This window comes from Talpa europaea, assembly GCF_964194135.1.
Source record: "Talpa europaea genome assembly, chromosome: 7".
Taxonomy (NCBI): Eukaryota; Metazoa; Chordata; class Mammalia; order Eulipotyphla; family Talpidae; genus Talpa; species Talpa europaea.
In genome coordinates this window covers 39,193,054-39,218,929 of record NC_140074.1, presented here as the reverse complement: position 1 = coordinate 39,218,929, position 25,876 = coordinate 39,193,054, and the positions used below count along the sequence as shown (strand labels likewise).

General features: G+C 38.8%; 1 protein-coding gene across 23 annotated transcripts in view; it reads left to right on the top strand.

The window, feature by feature from the left end:
* TRPM3 (transient receptor potential cation channel subfamily M member 3) overlaps positions 1 to 25,876 on the top strand; it is a gene marked incomplete at both ends in the record, with an annotated part of 743,026 nt that overhangs the window by 563,281 nt on the left and 153,869 nt on the right. For 22 of the 23 annotated variants that reach the window (XM_084237419.1, XM_084237416.1, XM_084237432.1 and 19 more), the window contains 2 exons: positions 3,704 to 3,878; positions 22,238 to 22,361. In XM_084237419.1, the coding sequence (XP_084093545.1) occupies positions 3,704 to 3,878; positions 22,238 to 22,361 (299 nt within the window). Of the gene's footprint in view, positions 1 to 3,703; positions 3,987 to 22,237; positions 22,362 to 25,876 lie in introns of those variants that run through there. The other variant, XM_084237427.1, reaches the window with a different exon arrangement.

Genomic DNA, 25,876 nt, shown 5'->3' with positions numbered 1-25,876 from the left:
TTAAACATGAATCTAAAACCTGTGTGTGTGTGTATGTGTGCGCGTGTGTGTGTGTGTGCATGTGTGCGCGCGCGTGTGTGTGTGTGTGTGTGTGTGTGAGAGAGAGAGAGAGAGAGAGAGAGAGAGAGAGAGAGACTGGGTAGCAGAATTATCTGAGCAAGGTATAAATTTGTGACATTCTTCAAAAGAACTTTTATTAACTTTTTTATGGGCATAAACAAATAGTAGCAGGTCTATGAGTCTAGCTCAATATGCAGTCGATTCCCAAATTTTTTTGTTAGTAATTTTAAAAGCACCATTTTTGATATTTTAAAAAGGTTTCACTCATGTAGTCATACACTATAGGTTCTAATTTGTAAATCTGTGAATTTTTCCAGAGTTTATTAATATCCTATCCTCAATGTAATTTAGAAAAGAAAGTGTGAACAGAAAAATTAAGGAAAACAAGGAAGAAAAGAGTGGGTGGGGCACAGGAAGAAAGACAGGCAGTGTTTCCCCAGGAAGGCCCAGGGAATCCATACAATGGGGAAGAGATAATGTGACCCAACTCCACTGGGCAGTTTTGTTTGAAAACCTATTGTGAAATTTCTCTCAGAAGCTTCAGTGAGTTTCATTAAAGAAAAAAAAAAATCAGATGCTCTTTGCAAATATCTTATCATGTGTACTTAATGTAGGGTGGGGTTTTGTAGGAGTTGATTAGCAAGTTTTTCAGGAATAAGCATCAAGGATCCATGAACCCCTTGAACAAAAATGAAAGCATTTTTGTGCCTACCATATGTGCATTTATTTTCATGGAGAAAGGGTCAGTAGCTTTCATTAGAGTCACAAAAAGTATTCAAAGATCCATAACTCCCCAAAGTAGGCCTTTTTTTTAGCCTATTAGATGCCATTTTCTTTTCTCTGAAACAAAGGCATTGTGCATGTGTGTGCATCCTGACAGAAAGGCTTAATATTACCACATATTGGCACATTTGATTTGTGTAAAGCATGATACTCACACAAAGCATGATTTTCTACCACCTGTAACTAAGATATTAAAATGTGCTTTTAGTTTAGGCTATAAATACTTTTATTATCTATGAAAATAATTTCCATATATTATCGCTGAAGGAATTGGGAGACAATTTGGGACCAAAAATATACTAGGTATACTCAATATTTATGAAAAAGTAAATATTTTAATACACTGCTGCATCTCATTTTTAGCACTGGAATATATATATACACATATATATTCATATTCATATATATGTGAATCAATGTGTTTTGATCATTTTAATTATTAACAGCTTTATTCCATATATAGGAAATTTGATCATCTAAAATACTTCTGTATTTTTAGAGGTTAGAGCAATTTGAACATTTGACAAATACTTTGGCAGGAAATCAACAAACACTTTACTGCTCTCAAATTGTCCTATGAAAATTGATCCTTTTCCTCTATATATCCTCTCAAAGAGAAGAGATTTTTAGCCCTCTTGACAATTGTCTGATAGAATCTAGATCACTGGGACATTCTAGAAGAGCTAATCTAGACCTTTTCCTCCCATGAAAACACTGAGTAGATCACAGTTTGTCTGAGTTGAGTAAAGATCCCACTGACAGAAGCAGTGCTCAATCAAAATTTAGCAAAGGCCTTTCTTAGGAGAACCCTAGAATGAGTCTAAATCTGACATCTGGTATAAAACAGTGGGTAGAACATGGTGTTCCTTGAGCAACACAATATGGTAGCAGGTGCTAAAACAAAGCAACAGGAAAAGTTAAATTATGTAGTACAATGGAAAATACCTGATAAATTAACTTTAAACATTGGAAAAGAGACTCCCAAGACTATCAAAACACAAATCTAGAAAGGGGTGGGTATTTTCATGTCAGCAAATTATTCTCCTAAAGAAGAGTATTGTAATAACATTTCAAGTTAGCCCTTAATCTTCAAAGTGCCTTTCAACAGGAACTTTCTTAATCCTCATAATCTATAGCAAAGGGTGTCTATGAAACAGACACCCAAACAAAGCTTTAAAAGCGACATTTTTTTTGTTTGAGTCCTTAAGGGTCTTTGGATCAAAGGGAAGGAGCAAGACCTTTCACTCCCTTTCCTGGGTTTCAAGGAGAAATTCTGAAAACATCCTCATACTCAGATAATGTTGATTTCTCTAATTCCCTCTGAGAACAAAAAAAAAAAAAAAAAAAATCTTGGCTACTTGCCTTGATCAGCCATAATCATTTTCTTATGTTTTTTAAAATGTACTCTTGGGAAAAAAAAAAAAAAGAAAAAAAAAGAAAAAGAAAAAAAAATAAAATGTACTCTTCAAAGAGCATCCATTTTTGTGTAACTGGCATATTGGACCATTCCTATAAGATGAAATCAAACCACGACAAACAATGATGTAGAATAGATAAGGCCCTGGGTTACTGATGTTCTTATACTTTAAAAGTAAAACATAACATATAAGTCTAATAAAGTCATTTAGTAATGGAACAAGAAACCAGAAATGAAAGGATTACTTCTCACAGGGAAGCAGCTTTTTCATATAAGATAAAACAAAAGCAGAAGGGGGATGAGGGCAAGTTGAGATGACTAAGAGCTTTTTTAAGTTCATATTTACAGGAATGATACAGAATTTTGATAGATTTCTCCCTTAAGATAACATCTTTGTGTACCCTACACCACCACTTCCTGTTAACGGTATTATAGCTCAAATCCCCAACTAGTCTGAGAAGGCAGAGAAAAAAGTGTGCTATCAGACTGAGCAAAAGGAGATTTTTCAATGACCAAAGAAGTTATTGAGATATCACTTAAAAGTGAATTTAATTTCTTTACTACATCGCTGTTAATATTTCCCTTGAATATGTTCATTGAATTATACCTAAGTCTGGTGGCAGGACAACTTTTATTTGACAACAGCATTAGTTTATGACTCGGTATATAACTAGTTTAAATATTTTAGTAAAGGTCAGTGAAACCCTCATTCAGTAGAATTTGACCCATGTTTACTGACCACCCAACACATGGCTGAACCCTGGCTTGGTCATGAGACACAATAATGGCAGACGGCAGATGCCTGGTCTCCTGGGTGCTCTACTACAACTGCTAGGCTGTTAAGAATCAAGTCAGCTGATCACAGGCCCAGAATTTAAGCAGTGGTTGATTGCAACAAGTTAAAGTATGATGCAGGCTAACTTTGATAGTCTTTAAAGAAAAGAGCCACTTAGTCGTCATCTTAGCATTGCCGCAGCCCCAAGGGAGGTAGCTTGTTTTCATTTCCCACTTTTCAAATAGGAAACCACCCTAGCTGCATGTAAGACTTGCTTGAGCTCACATTTAGCTTCCAATCTTTTGACTGTTGGCCTAGTGCTTCACCTACTAACCACCTCCCTACTTTCCCTCTTCTCCCTGCACCTTCCCATGTGAAATGTGGTAGCCTGACCCAGCACCTTAGAATTTCCAGGAAAGGCAAAGTCAAACAGACGCTCTGGGGTGGGGTAGGGGGCGGGGAACATTCTACTAAGGGTTTTCTGTAAATTTTCGCTCAGTATTTTATCCCTTCATATGTTGTTACCTCCCCTGTGCTCAGTAATTTTAGTTTGTGCTTTTTGTTTCTCTTTTTCTTTCTTTGGTTTGCTGGCTTTGTGTTGTTGGTTTGTTTTTTGGGTTTTTTTTTTTTTTTCCATTTTGTTTTTTTGTTTTCCCTTTTTAATGCAGGAATTGGTCAAGGCGTTCCGGTGGTGGCACTCATTGTGGAAGGAGGACCCAATGTGATCTCAATTGTCTTGGAGTACCTTCGAGACACCCCTCCTGTGCCAGTGGTTGTCTGTGATGGGAGTGGACGGGCATCCGACATCCTGGCATTTGGGCATAAATATTCCGAAGAAGGCGGGTAGGTAACATGTAAGGCCCCCATGGTAGACTTAAAGGTCAAAGTCTGTGTCCCGCACTTAGGAGGAAGGTACTAGCTGATTGAGACCTTTGACCTGGGAGGGTGGTGGACAAGAGTGGGGGAAGGTGTTCTAAATGTTCTATGAAGTTGGAAATTCCAGAAAAACGGCACTAGACCAGACTGCTTACAAAGAGGATGAGGGAAAGAGAAAGTTTGTAGGATGTGGTTTTCCTTGTTTCTCCTCCTTTCACTCCTCTCTATAAAGAGCAGTAGAAATTCGGGTTTAAACACAAGAAGTACAGCTAATCTGGACCATATAGTACAGGTTAGTAACTTGGGAGAAACTGGTGTGTAGCTTCTAGCTTGGCCTCTAAATACCAGCATCACCAAGTTCTGTGTGTTTACAAATCCTGAATGTTCACAAAAAAACTGGGCAGGCTGTGCTATCAGAACCCTCTAGATTAACTTGGAAAATAGAATCTCTGTAATGGTGACACTCTAACCCATATAAAACTCCTCTTTAAGTGCTCTCAGCACTGTCCCTGTTCATGCAGACCCTGGAGGCTGCTTGCTACAATCCAAAGCCAGATCCTTGTGGGTCTGCCCCTCACAACCTTTTTTCCCTTCTGAGCTCCCGCTGGGTGAATGGTGACATGCAAACACTCTTGAGGATTCTTACATCAAAGTAATTCATCCCAAGGTGTGAATGAGCTTAAGGAGGAAAACTGAGAACCACTGAAGCTTTAAAAAAATCATTTCTTGGGCTTCCCTGGTGGGGCAAGGGGTAGAGCACAGCACTGTGAAGCTAGCCGCAGCCTCTGCAAGCACTAGTTCGATCCCTGGCTAGGGAGATACCCACATGGTGCAGCAGACCTCTTCTGTCTCACCCGCTGCTCCCTTCAGCAGTGTATTTTGTCAGTCACCCTGTTCTGCTCCCCACTCTCTCTCTGTCTCTGAGAATCCTCTCACCCCTCCACACCTCTGGCCTGTGCCCCAGTTTTTGTATGCATAAATAAATAATAACTTTTAAAAAAAAACTCAGGTTTTCTAAAAATAAATAAATAAATCATTTCTTGCCCTAATCAATTTGAATACATGAAACAAGTGGGAGAAAGAAGCCCCAAGGGCAATTGGGCCTTTTATTCAACCTAGGTGTCTACTGGGTGCCATGCACTGAGATATACAAAAGGAATAATGTACTCCTTCTGTCCTCAAAGAGTTCACAATAAATCCAGTACGTAGACAAGTAAAAATGACAAGTGAGGTTGCCTCTCTCTTATTCAGCCCGATTTGGAATAGAAACTCAGCATGGCAACCTCTCTCTAGCCCACCCCCTGTCTTTGCCAGCTAAGGCCTCCCCTCAGGTGAGCCATTAAAACAGCATCCTTCCCTGGCTGGTGCATAAACCTAAATGTGTGAAAACAGGAGTAGCTAAAGGCACCCAGCTTTTGGGTTGGACTTATAAATACTGGAGTGATTTTAGGCCCCTTACAGCTCTTGATGTATTTAAAAAACAAATCAGAAAGAAAGAAAGAAAGAGGTACTTTTCCTAAGTGTCAAGTTAGAGTGTGCTTCCTGGAAATTTTAATTACTTTTTAATCTTCGTCATTGATAGTAAATATTGACCCATTTTTAACTAAGGAAAAAGAACATTTGCCCAACTCCCTCCATCCATGTCCATTTTAGAAATATAGCAAATTTTTTGTTTTTTTTTTTTTTCCTTTGGTTCTCAGAAATAAAGAACTTACACAGTTTAGTTTGGGCTTATTTTTGTCTTCCTAGTACTTGCAACTACGTCTTTGTATTTCTGCAAAGTAGATATAAATTAGCATTCAGAATGCACATTTTCTTTTCAGAAAATGAATGCAAAAGTCAGCTACCAACTCATCATGCCAGGTGTCCAGGTACATATGCAACAAAAGTCTGGACATAGTGTCTGTTTTGTCATTCTCTTAAGAGTGTGTGTACCTTGCAAATGTTAAAATCTTTGATAAGTTGCCCTTCCTGATTCTGCTTTAAAATAGGAGAAATGTTACACATTTTAGTACCGTGTGACAGACTATACTGTTTAACACAGGTAACAGGTACACAGAGAAATTCAGTGCTTTCCCAAGGCCATGCAGCCCACGATCTCCATTCAGGATTATCTCTGGTGTGTTATAAAAATTCCCTGAAATGTATTTTTGTATGTGCCTTAGTGTTTTTTTATATAGCATTTCAATGATACTGTTTTTTAACTGTGCAAGGGCATTTAGGTTGACTTCAGCTCCTTCTTTGCATTCTGATTTCTTAAAATTTATTATTATTTTGTGTATTCCAAAAAGACAAATTCAATGTGTTCCTGATTGTAACCCAATGTCCAAATTGTTAAACCCTACATCATGTGAACTCTTTTCCTTCCCCACCCAGACCATTACATTCCAACCCCAAAGCTGAGTCAGAAATATTACGATCTTGTAACTTTAATTGGCAGTTGTTTTAAAATTAAAGTTGAGTTCAGTTTTAACTATCCTATGGTCAAAATATGCAAAAGCACAACCTATATGGAATCCATACAAATATATGAATCATGGCTGATTATTCAGGAATATGAGATCATATGAGTGCACAGATCAAGAATTAAGATATAAATTGGAAATTATTAAAAGTAAAGCCTAAAAAGTTTTAAGGAATATTTATAAATGTTTATTAAGGAAAGAGAAGCTTTATATTTGCCATTCCAAATATGTTTACATAATATTAGGATAAAAGTCTGATCTTGCTCCAGGAAAGCAATTCTAAATATGTCACAATCACATGAATTCAGAATGTTTCTGTGTACCCTCTGAATAACAGCCAGAATTAATCATGGTTATTTGACTAAGCTTGATAAGAAATTGTCAAGTCATACAGTCAACTTAAAAAAATCATTTCCAAAGAAAGTTCTGTTGTAGTAATGTGATTTCTTTATGCCAAAAATTAAAATGTACTGGCCCAACTAAGACTATTCACCAAGAAGAATTATTTCTTTGACTTTCAGCAAAGTCCAGTACAGTAGGGATAGATTCATTACCTATAAATAAGTGTATAACTGTATGTCCATATAAACCACCTGTATAAATATATGCATTTGATTATTCATATAAAATTGAATATAGAAAACATCTATACCCTGTTTATGAATCCTGAATCAGGATTTGAAATCATTTTTACTTTTCAGTTACTTTTGTAATTTAAATATAATTTTTTAATATTTTAAGTTCATTTATAAATTATAATACAGGTCCAAAAACTATAAATGTATGGCTATGGAGTCTTCAATTTTATAACCTGAAAAGAGTAAAATGTACACCCCTTCTATCTTAACCTTTGTGAACTTGGTATTTTGTTTTTAAAACTCCCTGTTTGGACCTCCCTGGTGGCTCATGGGGTTAAGCATAGCACTGTGAAGCTATCCGCAGCCTCTGCCACTCTAGTTTGATAGCTACCCACATAGCGCAGCAGACCTCTCCTGTCTCGCCCACTGCTCCCCTCAGCAGTGTATTTCAGTCAATCTACCTGTTCTGCTCTCCACTGTCTCTGGTGAATCCTCTCACCCCCCACACCTCTGACCTGTACCCCAGTTCCTGTATGCAGAAAATCTTTAAAAAATAAAAATAAATAAATTCCCTGTTATTTGCCACCTTCCAAGAACATGAATGTGAAGGGGAATCATTTTGGAAGCAAATTATAATTGATAAAATAGATTAATTTTATAGATAAGATTACTCAAGGTAGAAAAGACAACTATCAGAACACAAATAAACTAGGAGAGAAGAGCAATTCAATTCATATTTTTCTCTTTTTCTCCTTATCTCTGCACTGAGGCATATATTACCTGAAAAGTCAAACTCTACTTTTTCCTTTTTTCTATATCTCATCTGTCATACTTCAGAATAAGTCACAATTCACGTTCCCTAGCTATTCTCATCACTTTAGAAATATTATCAAATTTCATTTCTGAATCATAAGTGACTGAACACTACAAACATAAATAGATTAATGCTACTCAAGTAGCATTAGACTCAACTGCATATGATTTTAAAAACTGGGGTTCCACTTTTAGCCGCATGTGACTAAACATGATCAGTTGACCCATCGTCAGGAGCCCCTTGCTGGCTGTAGGTGCCTGAAGGTGAAGTCAGAGATAACTTTGCTGGTAATTATCAGACTGCAGTGTACTGTGACTTAGCTCTTCCTTTATCCATCACTGACCAAGTACCTCACAGAGGAAAGTGTCACTGAGAAAAAGTACCAAAACCAGTGCATGTTCTGAGATGAGGTCCTTCAGTTATCCAAATTTTTCCTAGCAGTGCTTATTTTAGTGTCTTTTTCCAAAAAATAATCATCTAATTTCAGCATTTTTAGATACCCTAGAACAAGAAACAGAACTGTGGTAGTGGAACGCTTTAAAGCTTTTAAGTTGTCTGTTCACAACTTTGGGATGTAATCTCTGGGACAAATTCCAAAAAAAAACCTGTTCATGTTTTGTGTACCAGTAGAACTCGTATTAGATTGTGAAGAGTAAATGAGCATGTCTTGCTTTTGAGGGCATAGTATAGATAATTGTATTGCAAATAAAAATCTGATTTTCCTATTAAAGAAAGTTTAAGAAGGGTCCCTATGTTTTTGGATTAACTGAGGTGAAGGCAATAATGGAACACAAAGTGAATATGAGAAAAAGAATAATATGTTACATGGCTTCAGATTATATAACTAAATTCTAGCAGAGATGTGACAAAATTTGTTTCTCTCCAAATACATATATAAATGACCAAAGATGGAGGTGGGGAGGAAATCAATTATTTCAAAACCCAGGTTTGGCCTGTATTCCCTCAGGCATATCATTCTGTGTGGTGTTCACTCATGTTCTCTTCTGCTCAAGAGATTTCCTTCCAAAGTTAAAGGTTGTCACCACCCTATCATTTGTCTCTATAAGATCTGCTGGAAGAAAGTGATTTTGATGGTTTGTATTCCAGCATGATTCAGACATAATTGGAATGTCAAGCAAGAAAGGAAAAAAACAAATGTCAAGCATGCTGACATCAAGTGTCCATTTGTTTCTTTTCTAGACGTTTCTATCAAAAAAGCATGTCAAAATTTGATAATGCTTTGTAACTTTCTCAGAAGAGAAATAAGTTTGAAACACCTTGTACAAAGAATACTAATAACTTTAATTATAAAAAGTGTTTTTGCAAATTTCTGTCCGTGCTAACATTGATTGAGTGCCTACTCTATGTAGGGAACTGTTAGTGGATGAGTAAAACACAGCCCTAATTGTTAGGGACTTCATAGCGGAGATTTTAAAACATAGGCATGAAGACACTAGAGGTCAGGGGTACTAGGATAAACATATAAAGTGTCACAAGAACACAAAGAACAAAACACTTGAGTGTGGCATTTCTCATGAGAAATCTATTCAATGAAATGGTATATGTTAATTATCCACAAAATGGCAGTATAATCACTCTGTTGAACCTCTTCCCATTTTTAGATCCAGCTCAAAAACTGGATCTAAACTGGGCTCAGCATGAATGACCTAGAAAAAGCTCATATTTTGACATGTCTGCAGATAATGAAATCATCCCACAGCCCTCTGGGTTCTTCTAGGCTGACAAATAGCCAAACAAGCATCAAACAAAATTGATGAGAAAAAAAATTTAATAATAACATGAATACCTCCTATAAGCATGGGGGAAGACATAGCATGACTGAATCTCTGGCCCAGATGACTCTAGACACCATCTCAAAGACAAGGGGAATGAATTACAGGAAAGGGGGAAAAGTTTAATTAAAAAATTTATAGAGAAAACACACATTTGATAAAGGTATGCAGATTTAAGCTCTGCCTCTTCCATTGCAAAGAATTAAGATTGGGTCTTCCCTGGAAAGAACCCCAAGGAGAGTACTTTACATATAAATATCAGAAGTTAACCACCCAGCCTTCAGAGTCCCTCCTACTAAATCAAACTTGCACCAAAAAAAGGGCCTCCCCTGGTGGTGCAGCGGTTGAGCACTGGGCAGCGAAGCTGCCAGCAGCCTCTGCAGTGCAGGTTAGATCCCCAGCTGCTGGGCAAGAGTCCCACATGGCGCGCAGATCTCTCCTGCTGCCCGCTGCTCCCCTCAGCAGTGTACTTCGTCAGTCTGCCTATTCTGCTCCCTGCTCTGGTTCTGGTGAATTCTCTCACTCTCCCGCGCTTCTGACTGTACCCAGTGCTTGTATGGATAAATAAATAAATCTTTAAAAAAAAAAAAAAAACTTGTGCCAAAAAAAGATAAATTTGGGGTTGCAGATTTTTGCTTCCCTAGAGACCTTTTCTAATTGGAACAACACAGAAAAATGAGTCAATCTGAACAGGGTTAAAGGAAAGTAGATAAAGGAGGGACATTCTATTAGATAGTGGGATGGTGTTTTATGTGGTGATGGTGGTGTTGATGGGGTGTGTGTATATTATTAAAGTCAATGTAATGAAATTAATATAATTGATAAATTGAATGCAAGTGATTATTTTAAGTACATACACAAGGGTATATAAGTGGAAACTTGAAAATAGAACTGTTAACATGACTTCTTAAACCAATCACCAGGTATTTTTTGAAAGTTTGTTGTAGATAAAAGGATACCTTTCCTTGAGACTTGTAGTTTCATTAAAACTCATAACAAATAATTGTCAATTATGTGTTACTCACTGAATTCTCAGAAGGCAGAAAGCAGCACAGGTTGGAATAGGTGAACAAAGTTTCATGGAGGTAGCATCACTACAATTTTTTTTCCTCCAGGGAATATGTACAGACATAGCTACACAGATACCCATGTCACTGTATCCAAGTTCCTCAGGCTAGAGTGGCTCCTTATTTTAAAGAAAGTGCAAAAACATAAGAAGTAAATTCTTTTGTTTTACAGTTTGCTATTTGATCTCTCCATGCTATATCAACCAAGGGGAGTGAGCATTAAGAAAGACATTATCTAGAGTTCCTGGAAGAAAGCAACAGTAAGGAGAAAGTTTTGTTGGTCTTAGGCAATCGGTTCTCTACATTGATTAAGTTTACTTTAGACTTGTTCAACTCCAAGCTGGGAAAGTGTGGTCTTGAACATAAGCAGCCAACATCAGAAAAACACGTAACTGACTGATCCATTATGATAAATCCTTTTTAGTACACGGGAGGTGCTGATGTTGTTGGTCCAGGGACCACACACTGAGCCTCTCTCTTTCTCTACCTGACTCTTACCTCTAAGGCAGCTCTGAGACAGCCCTAAAGCTTCTTCTCAAAGCTCTAGGGAGTCTTTGTAAAATACAGATGAAGACCATTCATCTGCAGCTCAAGTTCACAATCTTTTGCTTGAACTGCAGACCCTTTGCATTCTGGACCCAGCCTCCCTTTAGAGCCATCTCAGTGAGCCTTCATTCACTCAATAACTCAGCAAAGTCAGTCCTCTCCATGCACAATATGCTATCATAAGCATCTTGGCCATAGCATGAAATTTGCAGGTATGTTTCTTTACCCTCTTAATTTCTAGGAATTTTTTTCTTAAATTCTATGACAGAAACTCTTTCTCATGAAAAGCAGCAGCGAGGGCTTTAAAATCCACAAATACATTTAAAACTTATCTGAGTGAGACACAGAGATAATAGAAATTCCTGGTAATTGACCCCTCTATGTGAGAGAAAATGAAATATGAATCACCATGGCTTGACATTAGAACCTGCAGCTGCTAGAAATATAGTGGTATCACTCACCCAGTACTGTCATTAATAGTGTTTTAATGTGCTTAATGAATTTCTCTCACTCATATTTCCCAAATTTCCCAAATTCTCCATTTTTGATTATGAATCACAGGATTTATTAATACTATAAACATCAATTATCAACAGGAGAAACACTAAATATGCATTAAAGTAGCATTCTAAGGTGAACTTAAGTCTGTACTACCGGTGTCTAGAAAAGTCTCCGTTCAATTGCAATAAAGCCTTTTCTGTATTTTCCTGTTAGACAACTCTTTAGAGCCTATTTACACATTTATCATGTTTTCAGGGGATGCCGAGTGCAAATCAAACATCTATGAGTAGTGACCCCAAAAGATCTTGAGTAAAGTATGGGTTCCTCTAAATCCATGGAAACACAATTCACTGTGTTGGAGTCAAACCTAAAATTTGGAGTTCTCCAGCCCTGTGATATCCTGATTCTCATCATTTGATAGTACATTTGAGATTTTATCATCACTAGTGAGATAATCACAGGAGAACAAAGAGTTTTCATCTTGAATGTCATGAGTGTCAACTCTAACCAACTGGGCCTAGCTTCTTGGAATGATGTATTAAGAATGATTCTGAAGTTGCATCCAGTCTCTGAAGAAAAATTACTGTGATAAATTTACAATGATACAAAGAAAGAAATTTACAGTCAACACCACACTCTTAAGTCTAAAATAAACACCTTATAGATAGCCCCCTACATTGCCTACCATGCAGTCATCAAAGAGCACATTGAATTATGAAGCCAAGGAAAAAATAAGAAATTATCTGCCTGATAGATACTTATAAAATAGCCCATTTTTATCAACACTGTGAAGGATATCAGTTTTTAAGTTATCCAATGACATAAGCTTTTCCACACAGGCATAATGCATAGGATATGAAGGACAGGCAACATTTTTGTGCGGTAATGTTTGGAGTTGGACTGAGAAATAGATTAACTGAGAAATTGCCTATGAATAATTTATAAGAAAAAAATAATTCCAAAAAATAGTTAGGAACTTATTCTTCACAGAATATGTACAGAAATAGAGAAATATTATATTTGTCCCAACATTTCATAGATTAAGATATGGGGTTAGAAGCAGAATTTTAACAAATTACTTCCAGGAGAATTTAGATGGACTCCCATTTATTCCCCACAACTCTGACCCTCTTCTCCACCAGCATAATTGAAGAATTGAAACAAATACTTTCTAAGGCTTCACATGCCAGAGCCCAAAAGAAACACTTTATTTCATAAACTATGGAGAGGCCATGATTATTATATCCATTTCTGCAAGTGAGGAAACTGAGGACAGAAAGGTTAGGAAATCTGTTCAACATCTCACAATTGAAGAGTGGTTTCTCAGGCGCTGGAACCTATGTTATTTGCAGCTACTCCACACTGCCTCCAAGAAAGGTGGGACCAATGATTGCAAAGGATTGCTTGCCCCAAGGCTGAGTCATTCCGAACAAGAGTCTGCACCCAACTTCCACCTTCTCCCACATGTGGGTTAACCCCTCCTATAAATAAATGTTGGACCAATATTTGAGAATGTCACTTGTAGAGGTGCCAGTGTTTCTGCCTACCTAAGGAGTCCACAATCTCAGTCCAACTCTGATTCTGCCTTTTTAAAGGAAGCCTAAAATGATAAAAGTTTGACCATTCCTCTTGCCAGTCTATGGGCACTTTTCACTGATAGGATTTCACTTGGCTTGAGTTCAAAGGATATGTTTTCCTTACCACTCTAGCATCATTGAAGCAAGCCAACAACATGTAGTCCCTGTATCCTTTGGCAACTTTTCAATTTCTACTCTTGGGCACATGCATAACCCAAGTCAAAGTAAAGAACAGAAACTACAGGGATACAGTCTACACTATTCAAGATTTTTCACCTAAATATCCTGCTAGTGCCTCCCTAGGGTGGAGAGCTTGAGAGCTCATATAGTCTCATGAGTAGTGCTGTCCAACAGAACTTTCTCTGATGACAGAAATGTTCTATATCTCTGCTGCCCAATTAGAGAGCTAATGAGCACTGGAATTGTGGCTAGTGTGATGAAGGAGTTGAATTTTTCAAATGTTTTTCACTGTAATGAATTTCAACTTGAGATTTCACATGTGGCTAATGGCTACCATATTGGTTAACATAGCTCTAGCATTTCTATAACTGGGCTCCACCAAACTGGAAATCCTTGAATGTCTCACAAATTTCCAGTGTTACTTGACATTGTTCCCCTTTCCTTAATGTTTTCATCTAATATTATGTATTTAGCCATTTAACAAATATTTGTTGACATCCACTCTATTCCATGCACTGGCAAAAATATACCTATGAACTAAAAAAACAATTCCTCCCATTGCAGAGCTTATCATTTAAACAGGGCTAGATAGATAATAAGTAATAAACATGACAGGTAATGCAAGACACTACATTTTCAAAGGAGAAAAAAGAAGGGTGAAGGGAATTTTAAAAAGGGGGTAATGGAAAAGCCTCTATGTTTAGTATCTCGATGAATACTGAGAGAAAAGAATGCATAAGTAATAGAAACTAGTCCTTGCATCAAAGGGGTTAAAGTCTGATTAGGATTTCTCAATCCTTATGAAATGCCACACATAAAATGCACAACATGTATCTTGCCTTATAATAGATACTAGTTTCTCTCTCACCATCCTCAGCCGACTCCCCCGCCCCATACCTCCTATCTTCTGTTTCTTTGCACATGTGTGTATGTGCCTTCCTGTTTTACCACATCTGGCTCAGGAACCTAGAGTGTATTAAAAAGGGTTTTTAAAAGGTAAATGAAAGTGAACATAAGAATTGAATTATTCTGGGCCTCCCCGGTGGCGCAGCGGGTTGAGCACAGCACTGTGAAGCTGTCCACAGCCTCCGCAGCGTGGGTTCCATTCCCGGCTGGCCAGGGAGATTCCCACATGGCACAACAGACATCTCCTGTCACGCCCACTGCTCCTCTCAGCAGTGTATTTCAGTCGTCTGCCTATTCTGTTCCCCACTCTATCACCGGTGAATCCTCTCACCCTCCCACCCCTCCGGCCTGTACCACAGCTCTGACATAAAAATAAATAAATCTTAAAAAAATAAATAAAAGAATGAGGATTCTATGGATAGTGGTAAGTGAAGTTTGTCAGAAAACTGACTGTATCAGGATGTATCCTTCCTGACAGATTATAGGCAGCTTTTCTGAGATCCTCTTAGCCACTTCAAATTGCTAAGTGAGAAGGAAGCCTCAGGAAAAGACCAGCCGGGCAACATTGCTAGGCTAAGATGCTAGAGAAAGATCAGAGGTTCTGTTTTCCACAGACCTTCACTGATAGAGATCATTTGTATCCAGACTTGATAGTCATTAGAAAGTAGGACAAAGTAATCTCCCAGCCATCCTATTCCATCCACTCATCATTTTTCTGTCTTCCATTCACATCATTCCCAACTTTCTATCCAACTAGTGCTTTCTGAAAACTCTCAATGTCAGTCAGTAATTAAGTGTGAAAACAGCTGGATCAAAAGAGAAAATGACTATAGAGTCTATACTCTAAATCAGTCATAAAAATTTGAAAATATTTGTAAGTAATCATACTATTGCTTTTAAAGAAAATGGTAGTTCTTATAATCAACTGTTACAAGAATTCAAAGTAAGACAGTTAAGGCTGTTTATCACCAAAATACAGAAATGATCACTACTTTGCAAGGTCTCATCTAAACAGCATCACTTAATGGAGTTTATTCTCCAAACTGTTCATCAATATATTTACTTCTCTGTATATTCAGAATTTTGCCCCATCAATCAGCAAAGACTTTTCCTCGCTCCTCTTAAATCTGGGGTGTTTTAAGTGACTTGTTTCATTAATTGAATATAAGAAAATGACATTCTGGGACTTCCAAGGCTAAGTCAAAAAAACCTTACAGTTTCTGGTTGGGCTTTTTTGAATACTCTCTTGGGATCCTCACTTTGACAGAGGCCAGCTAATGTAAGTCTATATTTGAAACATCGGGGACAGCAGTTCCAGCCACCTCTCAATTATTTCCGTCACCCCAGAGCAGATACCAGACATGAAGTAAAGAAGCCACATGTCCATTCCAGTCTCAGAAGATGTCACATGGAGAGTTAAGGTCTAGACACTCGGCCCCAGTTGAGCCATTATTTCCATTCTCAACTATTCTGTTCTTTTCAAGTGAGGTCCTGGACATCAAACAACAGAGATTAGTCACCCCCATGAGTTTGTCCTGAATTCCTGACCCACAAAATCATCAACACAATAAAAGAAAGTGTTGTTTTGCATCACTAAGAGTTTTTTTTTCTTTTTTTTTTTTTTGGTGGTGGTGGGGGAAGATACCTATTAATAGATTACAAGAATATATGGTATACATCCCTATGAGTTCCTTGAAACTGAGACTGAATATTTTTCATCTCTCTCCTCCTAACATTCATGCCTGGCACATCACAAGCATCAATATTGTTTGTTGAATGGATAAAGGTGCAGATATCTGCATGGAGTGTTTGCAAAGTTCCATTATATTGACAATTAAGCTTCCTACATCTGCTAAACATTCTTGTTTCCCAAAGAAACTAGTGATTTCTGACCTCTGTAATGGGCTAGTGATTTCTCCACCCTCAACTGGGAATGAACTTCCATCACTTAGTCTGCAGAGCTCAGCTGACCCCAGGGGACAAGGCTGCATTGATAAGGTCACAGGTCAGGCCACTGGTCAAAGCAAGGACAGCAAGGCTATTTCAGTGACAGCAAATTGTTACACAGCACTTGCTATGTGTCAGGCAGTTTTCTAAGCCCTTTACAAAGACAAATTCATTTACTGTTCCTAAGTCTATGAAATAAATATTATAATTCTCATTTTACAAACATGAAAAATATGACATGGAAAGACTAAATAACCTGCATAAGATCACATAGCTCACAAGGGACAACTTTACTCTTGCGGCTTGACCCAGTGACGCTGATACTTGATTCACAATGTTCTCCTGCCTCCCTGGCAAGAAACATACTGTTACTGTGACCTCAGGTCATTTGGGAGAAAATGAATAAATAAAAGTTACGTTTAGTAAACTGTTTTGGGTTTAAGCAAATGATAAAATTTCACTTTTCTCTAGAGCACTAAAGATTTCATGGGAAATGATATCTTTGAAGTATCAAATGATGGTATTATTGACAAATTTAAGTTTATATAAGGGTATTTTTCTCATATTGTATCAGAATAAATTGATCGCATCTGGAATGGGGTGGAGGGTGGACCAAGGCAGAAGGGGTTCTCTCCTCAGAAGCCAGAACTCTAAGTCTATCTCTGAGACCCATTGAATCCTAAACGCATTTTCTAATTTCTAAAGTTAGGAACAAACTCCAATATTTCAGGCAACTGAATTCACTCCAAGAAAAGTATACATATAGGTTGTATTGCTAGTATTTCAACAGAATGTTTTTTTTTTAAGATTTATTTATTTATTATTTATTTATACAAGCACTGGGTACAGTCAGAAGTGCGGGAGGGTGAGAGAATTCACCAGAGCCAGAGCAGGGAGCAGAACAGGCAGAATGACGAAGTACAATGCTGAGGGGAGCAGCGGGCAGCAGGAGAGGTCTGCGCGCCATGCGGGACCCTCCTCCAGTTGCCGGGGAGCAGCTGGGGATCGAACCAGCACTGCAGAGGCTGCAGGCAGCTTCGCAACCCAGCACTCAACTGCTGCGCCACCGGAGAGGCCCTCAACAGAATGTTAATAGCAAACTGAGGGGTTTTATTGGTTACTCTGAGCACTGGGTGAACACTGACCTATTTCAAATAACTGACTCATCTAAAAAGCTCCAGATCATAAGAACAGCATTTATTTTTTTTTAATTTAAATAATAAATTTTATTTTTATATTCTCCCATACAATTGCAAACCCCCCATTCTGACCCCAATCCCTCCCCTCCCGCCCCCCACCCCCCAAAAAGTGTCTCTGGTTCATAGTTTTTTGTTGATGTTGATTTTCACTTTCTTATGTTCATTTTCCTGGTCCCTTATTTAAGTTTTCTAGATTCCTGCTATGAGTGAGACCATCCAGTATTTTTCTTATTCTTTTTGGCTTATTTCGCTGAGCATGATCCCTTCCAACGCCATCCATATTGCTGCAAATTGCATGTGTTTATCTTTTTTGAATGCTGAGTAATATTCCATGGTATATATGTACCACATCTTCTTGATCCATTCATCTATTTTTGGGCATTTGGGCTGTTTCCAAAGCTTAGCTATTGTAAATAGTGCTGCTATAAACATAGGGGTGCAGGTGTTCTTTGGAATTGATGTTTCTGTGTCCTTTGGGTAAATACCTAGGAGTGGAATTGCTGGATCATATGGAAGCTCTATGTTTAGTAGGTCCAGAAATCTCCACACAGCTCTCCATAGTGGTTGGACCAGTTTGCACTCCCACCAACAGTGCAGAAGAGTTCCTTTTTCTCCACACCCTCGCCAACATTTGTTGTTGCTAGTTTTTTTAATATGTGCCATTCTCACTGGTGTGAGATGGTATCTCATGGTAGTTTTGATTTGCATTTCCCTGATTACAAGTGATGTTGAACATTTTTTCATATGTCTGTTGGCCATTTGCATTTCCTCTTCAGAGAAGTTTCTTTTTAGCTCTTCTGCCCATTTTTTGACTGGATTATTTTCTTTGTTGTTGCTGAGTCTCATCAGCTCTTTGCAGATTTTTGTGATCAGTCCTTTATCATTAGTGTTGGGTGCAAAAATGTTCTCCCAGATGGTGGGGTTTCTCTTTGTTTTGGTTATTGTCTCTTTTGCTGTGCAGAAGCTCTTTAATTTGATGTAGTCCCAGCTGTTTATCTTTGCCTTCACTATCACTGCTTTGGGTGATGTGTTTGTAAAGATGTCTTTGATGTGCAAATCACGTAGTGTTTCGCCTATATTTCCTTCTATGTATTTTATGGTTTCAGGTCTTATGTCTAGTTCTTTAATCCATTTTGAGTTGATTTTTGTGTATGGTGTGAGGTAGTGGTCAAGCTTCATTCTTTTGCATGTAGCGACCCAGTTTTCCCAGCACCATTTATTGAACAAACTTTCTTTGCTCCAATGCATATTCTTTGCTCCTTTGTCAAAGATTAGTTGACCATAAATCTGTGGGTTTATTTCTGGATTTTCTATTCGATTCCATTGGTCTGTATGTCTGAAGAACAGCATTTAAATGGAGACACAAAGGCCATAGTATAGTTTCCTTGCTTTAATGACTACACTTTCTAAATCAAAAAATCCTCTAATTTCAGTAGTACCAAAAATATTATTGGTATATTTGGAGCCACAAATGAACAGTTTCTATAAATAGGATCTACTCTGTCAAAGATCCAACTCTAGAACTAAAATTTTACATATTACTATGACCATGTCTTGCTGTCAAGAAATGTTCTACTACTGGGCCTCCCTGGTGGCGCAGGTGGTTAAGCGCAGTGCTGTGAAGCTGTCCGCAGCCTCTGCAGTGCAGTGTCGATCCCCGCCAGCCTCGGAGCAACCCACATGGTGAGCAGACCTCTCTTGTCTTGCCCGCTGCTCCCCTCAGCAGTATATTTCGTCAGTCTGCCTGTTCTGTTCCCTGCTCTGTCTCTGGTGAATCCTCTCACTCTCCCATGCATCTGGCCTGTACCCCGGTTCTTGTATAAAATAAATCTTTAAAAAAAAAGTTCTACTACTATTTAGTGCCATAAAAGGAAATCTAAAATTAATTTATTTCAATTCCTGCCAATAACCAAAATATCACAATTAAATTTTTTTAATCATTTGTGCTGTGAAGGGAAAAAATGGGAAGACCTGAACAGTCATTTCCAGAATGTAAGATTCAAAAAAATCCTAAGGAATATGGCCACAAAATAAGGAAGGATCCTGGGAGAAGATAGAGGAAGACTTTATGCCACATAGAGGACATTCCACACCAATTCTACTCTACTATTCCACGGTTCTTGTTGATAAAGTATTTAGCCAAAGCCAAAGCTTTAGTCAGTTACAAAACTGGGCTAAAAAACTAAGATTTTTAGTGTCTTTCAGCTTCCTTAGTCACTGTGCCACAACCAGCTAAGTGGCACATAATTTCTCAGCTTTTACCAAGTGACAGACTGGGTACAAGTAACAGATTCTTCAAATATTTAATGACCTCAGGGAATTGGGGTTTCAGTACAGATGGCTAACGATGGGAAAAAAATTTTTAGTTATTATCAAAATTAAACACCTGCAGACAAATGATTGGATCTACCAAGTGGCTAATCAGGAAAATCTCTCTGTTGTTAATCATGTACAACATTTATGTTCACTTGATATTGAAGAACACTCTAGACCCACCCACATGGATTACCTGTCAAATAGACATGTGCTCATGTCATAACTCTTTTATGAAAATTAATGGGCAACACATATGTAATCATATCACTCTTCAAATTAAAGCCTTCAATGACTTCTCATTGCCTGGGAGATAAAATCTAAAATCTCTAACATGATCTCCAAAATCCCTCATGATCTCTTCCCTGCTCACCTTTCTGTAACCCCATCTTGTTCCACTCTTCCTTTTGCTCTCTAAGCTCCAGCCATCCTGACCTTCTTTTATTTCCTCCAGACTTGGCATGCTCATGCCGTTTTGTCTGCCAAGAATGTCTTACCCAGCCCCACCAGCTCCCAACCTTGCTAATGTTCATTCATTCTTCAAGTGTCAGATAAACAGCACTTCTTCAGAAGAGTCTTTTCTGAAGCCACTTTTTGTATGATATTCATCTGTCTATATGATATTCAAGCTTCTTTACTAATTGACCGTCAAGTCAACGATGAATGCCAGTTCATGTCTTTCTACCCACTGGTGTGTAAGCTCACTGAAAGTTGGGAGGGCATATCTCAGCTATTCCCGTATCCCTGGAATGTGCCACAGTGTCTGGCACTAAATAGACATCACTAAGCGATGGTGGAATGATTGGTTTCAGACTGGTCCACGCTAGGGCCATAGCATCCTCCAGAATAACTTAGTAATCTTGAGAGAGAATCTGGTATCATTTTTCAATGTGATGTGGATCATGCTCTTTTTCTTAAAGTGTATCTTTGTGATACAAAACTTCTAGCAAGAAGGGAGGGAGAAAGGGTCATCCAATCCTTGATGTGGCTGAGCGACTTTCTAGCATCCTTGGGAAAATTCTGTCATGGGGAATGTACCCTCCTCTCCTCAAAACAGAGCCACCCTTATATCCATACTAGTGGGTTCAAATGAATCTTCACACCACCCTGGGACACAATAGGCCACAAACAAGAAGGCATTCTTGTGTCTCCCATCTTGCTTTCTTTTAAGCAACAAAATTTGTTATGTTTTTGAGTTAAAAGAAATTTCATTTCTTTCCTGCCCAAGTCCCCATGGTGACGAGAGGCAGTGGTGTAGTGCACCTGGTGAAATCAGAGGCACATGGGGTCATGGAAACAGTACTGGACAAAGAATCAGAAGCAGTAGTTCTAGCTCTGGCTCTGCAACCTATTTGCTGAGTAATCTTAAGTGGATGATTTTCTGGCCAAGGCAGCCTTCCCTTATAAATTGTACAAATCTCGTGCCAAAGGGGAGGCTATAAGCACCAAATGAAATAATCATTTTGTTTTACTATTGTATGTAAGAGTTCCCGTGGTACTTCAATTTTGAAACTAAAATACAAATTTTAGTGATTTTGCCACTGGTCCTGCAGAGCAGTTTTATCTTAATTTTGTACAGCATTCATAAAGTGAATTTTTGTTCTCCATGTGATGGCTAGTAGAGATAGCCTAGTTCTAAGCCAGATGATGAGGTTGGCCCACTTTCAAGAGATAATTGAGCCCAGATTGGATATGATATATCTTCCTTGCTTTTCTTCAGTCCTCTATAGTATGAAAACTAATAAAAGAGTCAATATGATACTTCCTTTTAGGTCAGACATCAGTTGACTATTACACAGCAAAAGTTGACATAAAAATAATGACCTAAGTCAGAAGCCACATAAGCTACCACCCACATGGAATAATTTTTGAGGAAATATATGTTCTGTCCCATGCCACTGAGGCTCAAAAATTCATTACAGAGATAAACCTTTGTTTTCCTAACTAGACTGAAAATTTGAGTTTGAAATATAAATATTTTGATGGTAAATAATGTAGTAAATTCTTACCAAGAGGCAAAAGCTGAATTGAAGATGCCAAGGAAGAGGGCATTAGACACAGGCCATGTGAAAGAAAGGAAGAGAGACAGAAGAGAGACCAAAAAAGAACTAAATCGATCTTCTTGCCTTGCACTTGGATGCTGAGACATTTAAAAAAGATTTTTAAATGCATATTTTTTCATTATCACAGTAAAAATAAGTTTTTGAGAAAAATGCAGTAAGAAATAACTCCTATCTACAGTAAATCATCAAATGCCTTGCTTAGCAATTTTTATTGTGGTAACATTAATTTCTAATACTGTATGTGATTCAAAGGCACAGAATCACCTCCTCAGATGTCACCACACCCTAATTCTTTCGTGTGTTCTGTAATATTTCTCAGAAATCTGTGCTGAATAGGAGCTGGATTGATCTGTTCGTGACCTTGTTTTTCATTGCAGACTTATAAATGAGTCTTTGAGGGACCAGCTGTTAGTGACCATCCAGAAAACCTTCACATACACTCGCACCCAAGCTCAGCATCTGTTCATCATCCTCATGGAGTGCATGAAGAAGAAGGAACTGGTATGTAACCATCTTTCCCATAATGGCAGAGCCCTCACCACATTCCCTCTGTCTCCATAAACCTTTTCTTGAATCCTGCACCAAATGTTTATTCTTCCTGGCCAACCATCCTCAAGCTCCACTGGCTCCCATAGTTTCCTCTTCCCAGGAGCTAAGACACTGCTTTTTCTGCCCGGATTTAATGAAGTGTTTGCAGTAGGATTTTAGCATCATTTCCTTTTGAGGCTTCTGATAGCCTCAAATGAGAGAAAATAGGTTTCCTTCTAGAAGATGTTTCAGTTGATCCTCTCTTAGCATCTTTGCATGTGAATAATCACTTATGCTTATTGTCAGAGAGCTTGGTGACACAGGCTACAAGCTAATAGGGTAATTTATACAGTCACAAAATGGAGAAAGGTATGCAAAGAATGCTGGAAACTTCTGCAGTTTCTGAAGTGTTCTCCAATACCTATTGAAAGCTTTCTTACATTTGGGGAAAGTGTCTTATTAACATAGTATAATGAAAGACCCTCTGTGAGGGTGAACAAAATCATATAAGCTAACATCTAATGTGCATTTTCTTTGTGTAGGGCTGGCTGTTAAATCTTTACCTCTATTAACTTATGTGAGCTTTGCAACTATTCTGAGGAGCGAGATGACAATCACTATACTCGCCTTACAGATGAAGAAACTCAAACTCACATGGATTAGTAAATCAAAGACTAGGACTTAAAACCAGTGGCGTTTAGTCTCTGTGGCATTTAATTTTTATTCAGAAATTGTCTTATTGAAGTGAAGGTAGTGAGTCATCCCTCACTCCTCAACCCCCAGCAGCTTCCTGGCAGACACCAGCAAGCAAAGACTATTCTCAAAGGTCATTTGAGCCCAGTTGCCAACAGAGGAAGCAGAGTTTAAACCTGCACAGTGGCCACAATTAGGTTTTCATTGGTCTCAAAAGGCAGGACTAGCATCATCTTGTTCATAATGGTGTTTCCGATGCCTCGCACAGGGGCTGGGACACACAAGGGCTCACTGAAACTGTGGGGTGGGGGGAGGCAATTTCTGAGTTTGAGAATTCAAACATTTAGGAAAAAAGAACATGATTGAAGCAAGACCCATATCCAGAAAAAGGGGACTTTTGGGAGAAACCTTATAGCAGCTTCTAGGTTTGGGGTGAGGAGAGTAGAGGGAAGGAGAATGGGACCCCCCCTCTAACCCTTAAGTACCCGCAGCTCTAAGTACACAGCTGACTGCCCTGTACAGAGAAGCCTAGAGGGAGTTCACAGGGAGGACTGCTGGGTCCCAGGAGAGCCTCTGTCCATCATACCAGTGCCACTGCCTCCTCCCATCTGGGATGTGGTTATATCTTGACTTTTCAGCTCATAAGTCAGGGAGGCGCGTGACTCCTGACCCCTGACTCATTTGTACACCAAAATGAGAATTAATGGTTTTCGAATGCTAAGGCCAATGATGACTATGCAAGTTTACCAGAACTATACATTTCAGCAGTCCTGCAAATTTCCTAGAAAGGCAGTTAGGCTTAAAATCCTAGGAAACAGTTGGAAGTTATAAAACCAAATGAGGCTGAATATACTGATCTGGGTCATTCAAAGACTGTTTCCAGAGATTCTGCCTAATTGTGGTGCTTCTTAATTATGACTCCTGCTGAAAAGGTCAACTGCATTTTAACATGAGAAATACCTCATGATAAGAAATATGAAATATGACTAGCTGTAGGCTAGAGGAATGTGATCTTAATAAGTCGCCCTCATCTCTACATCTGGGCAGGAATAAGCTAGAATTTTCTAAATCATAAATGTAATTGAAGTAATTTCTTTCTAAAAAAAGATTTATTTATGCATACAAGAACTGGGGTACAGGCCAGAGGTGTGGGGGAGGTGGGAAGGGGCAAGAGGATTCATCAGAGACAGTGGGGAACAGAACAGGTGGATCTACTGAAATACACTGCTGAGGGGAGCAGCAGGTGAGACAGGAGAGGTCTGCTGCACCATGTGGGTTAGCTCATGCTGTGCTGTAGTGTCTGCGGTAAGCTTCATAGTGCTGACACTTAACCCCTTGTGCCACCAAGGAGGCCCACTAATTTCTATTTTTGACAGTATTACACACTTTATAAGGTAGGCATAAGTTTTCTCATTTCAGAGGCAGTGCAGAACGCTACAATGTGCACAGCAGGGAACAGAGGTCAGGCTGCAGAGCCCAAGTCACTTCTCAGCTTGCTGACAGACAAAGCAGTACAGTGAAGGGGGGCGGGTTTCCTCTACTTTTATATCCTTCAGCTTATTTTTGATTCCCTTTACAAATGATATGGGGCATAATATTATGAGTTCGATTTAGCATTTCCTAAGTTCTGCTAAGGGATTTGGTTCTAGAGCTTAGCTGACACCTTTCTCATCCCAACATCTTCTGTAATAAAGAACTGCATTTTTACCTTGTGACACCAGGGTCTGTGGGCCATTGGCCTAACATATATCTTGAAAGGGCCTTTTGTACAAGTACTTTCTACTGTTCTCATATCATTCTAGAAGAAATTTTCTTGCCCCCTACTTATTTCCCTGCCTGGATCAAAGCAACATCTTAAAACCTGTTACCTTCTGAGACAAAATATTCCCCTAGATAATAAGTTGTCAGCTCAGTCCATCATTGTTATTGAGAAAAAAATGAATTAAAGAGATAAAAACTGTCCATACCAGCACATTCATTTGGGGGCCAGTGTCCTTCTTGATACCCCATCACCAAGGAGTGTTGGGTAGCAAAGCAATGTGAGCCTCGTGGCATGAGTGGCTCTAAGCGAGTCAGCTGCAGGAGGGCACTGCCCACTCCTCCCTCACCACCTTCCATTTGCACACCACTGGCTCCTCTAGCTTGCTCTCCACTCCCAGCCACGGACCTCATAGTGGCCACGGAGGCTCACTTTGTTGCCACTACCCAGCCACACCTTGGAATCAAGTCTCCTTTCAAAATGGCACTGCTGTAAAATAACAGACTTTAAAATTCACTCTGCCCTTCAAACACAGCTACCTTCCAGCCTCGCCTCATCACCATTTCATTCATTTCCAACTTGAATGCTAAACTCCAAAATTCACTAGCCTGAGATCAAACTCCTGGGGTAATCTACATGGAAGCATATTTTAAAGTGTCCTTTTCTTTGACCTGTGCCTAGCTGTAAGTCCAAGCCACCTATGCTATGCTGTCCTCACCTGTTCCCCTCACCTCTCTATTCCCGAGCAGGTGTGCCTACATCTCTATACCACTCACAATGCTGAATCATTCCATGCTAATTCAGTTAGGTTTTTTATTTATCTTAGTCAACAGCCTCTCCTTTTCCTTCCAATCTTTGTTCTAAACCTTTTACACGTTTGTCTCCTCACTACTTCTTAGGGGCTTTAGCATTGCACTTTATACTCTATGGTCTAGTAATCTGAGCTTCCTTCCTACTTTCCAAAAGCTGGTTCTTATTTGTAGTAATAATTCTAAAATGTAGATGTAAATGTTGCAACTAGACAACTAAGTATATG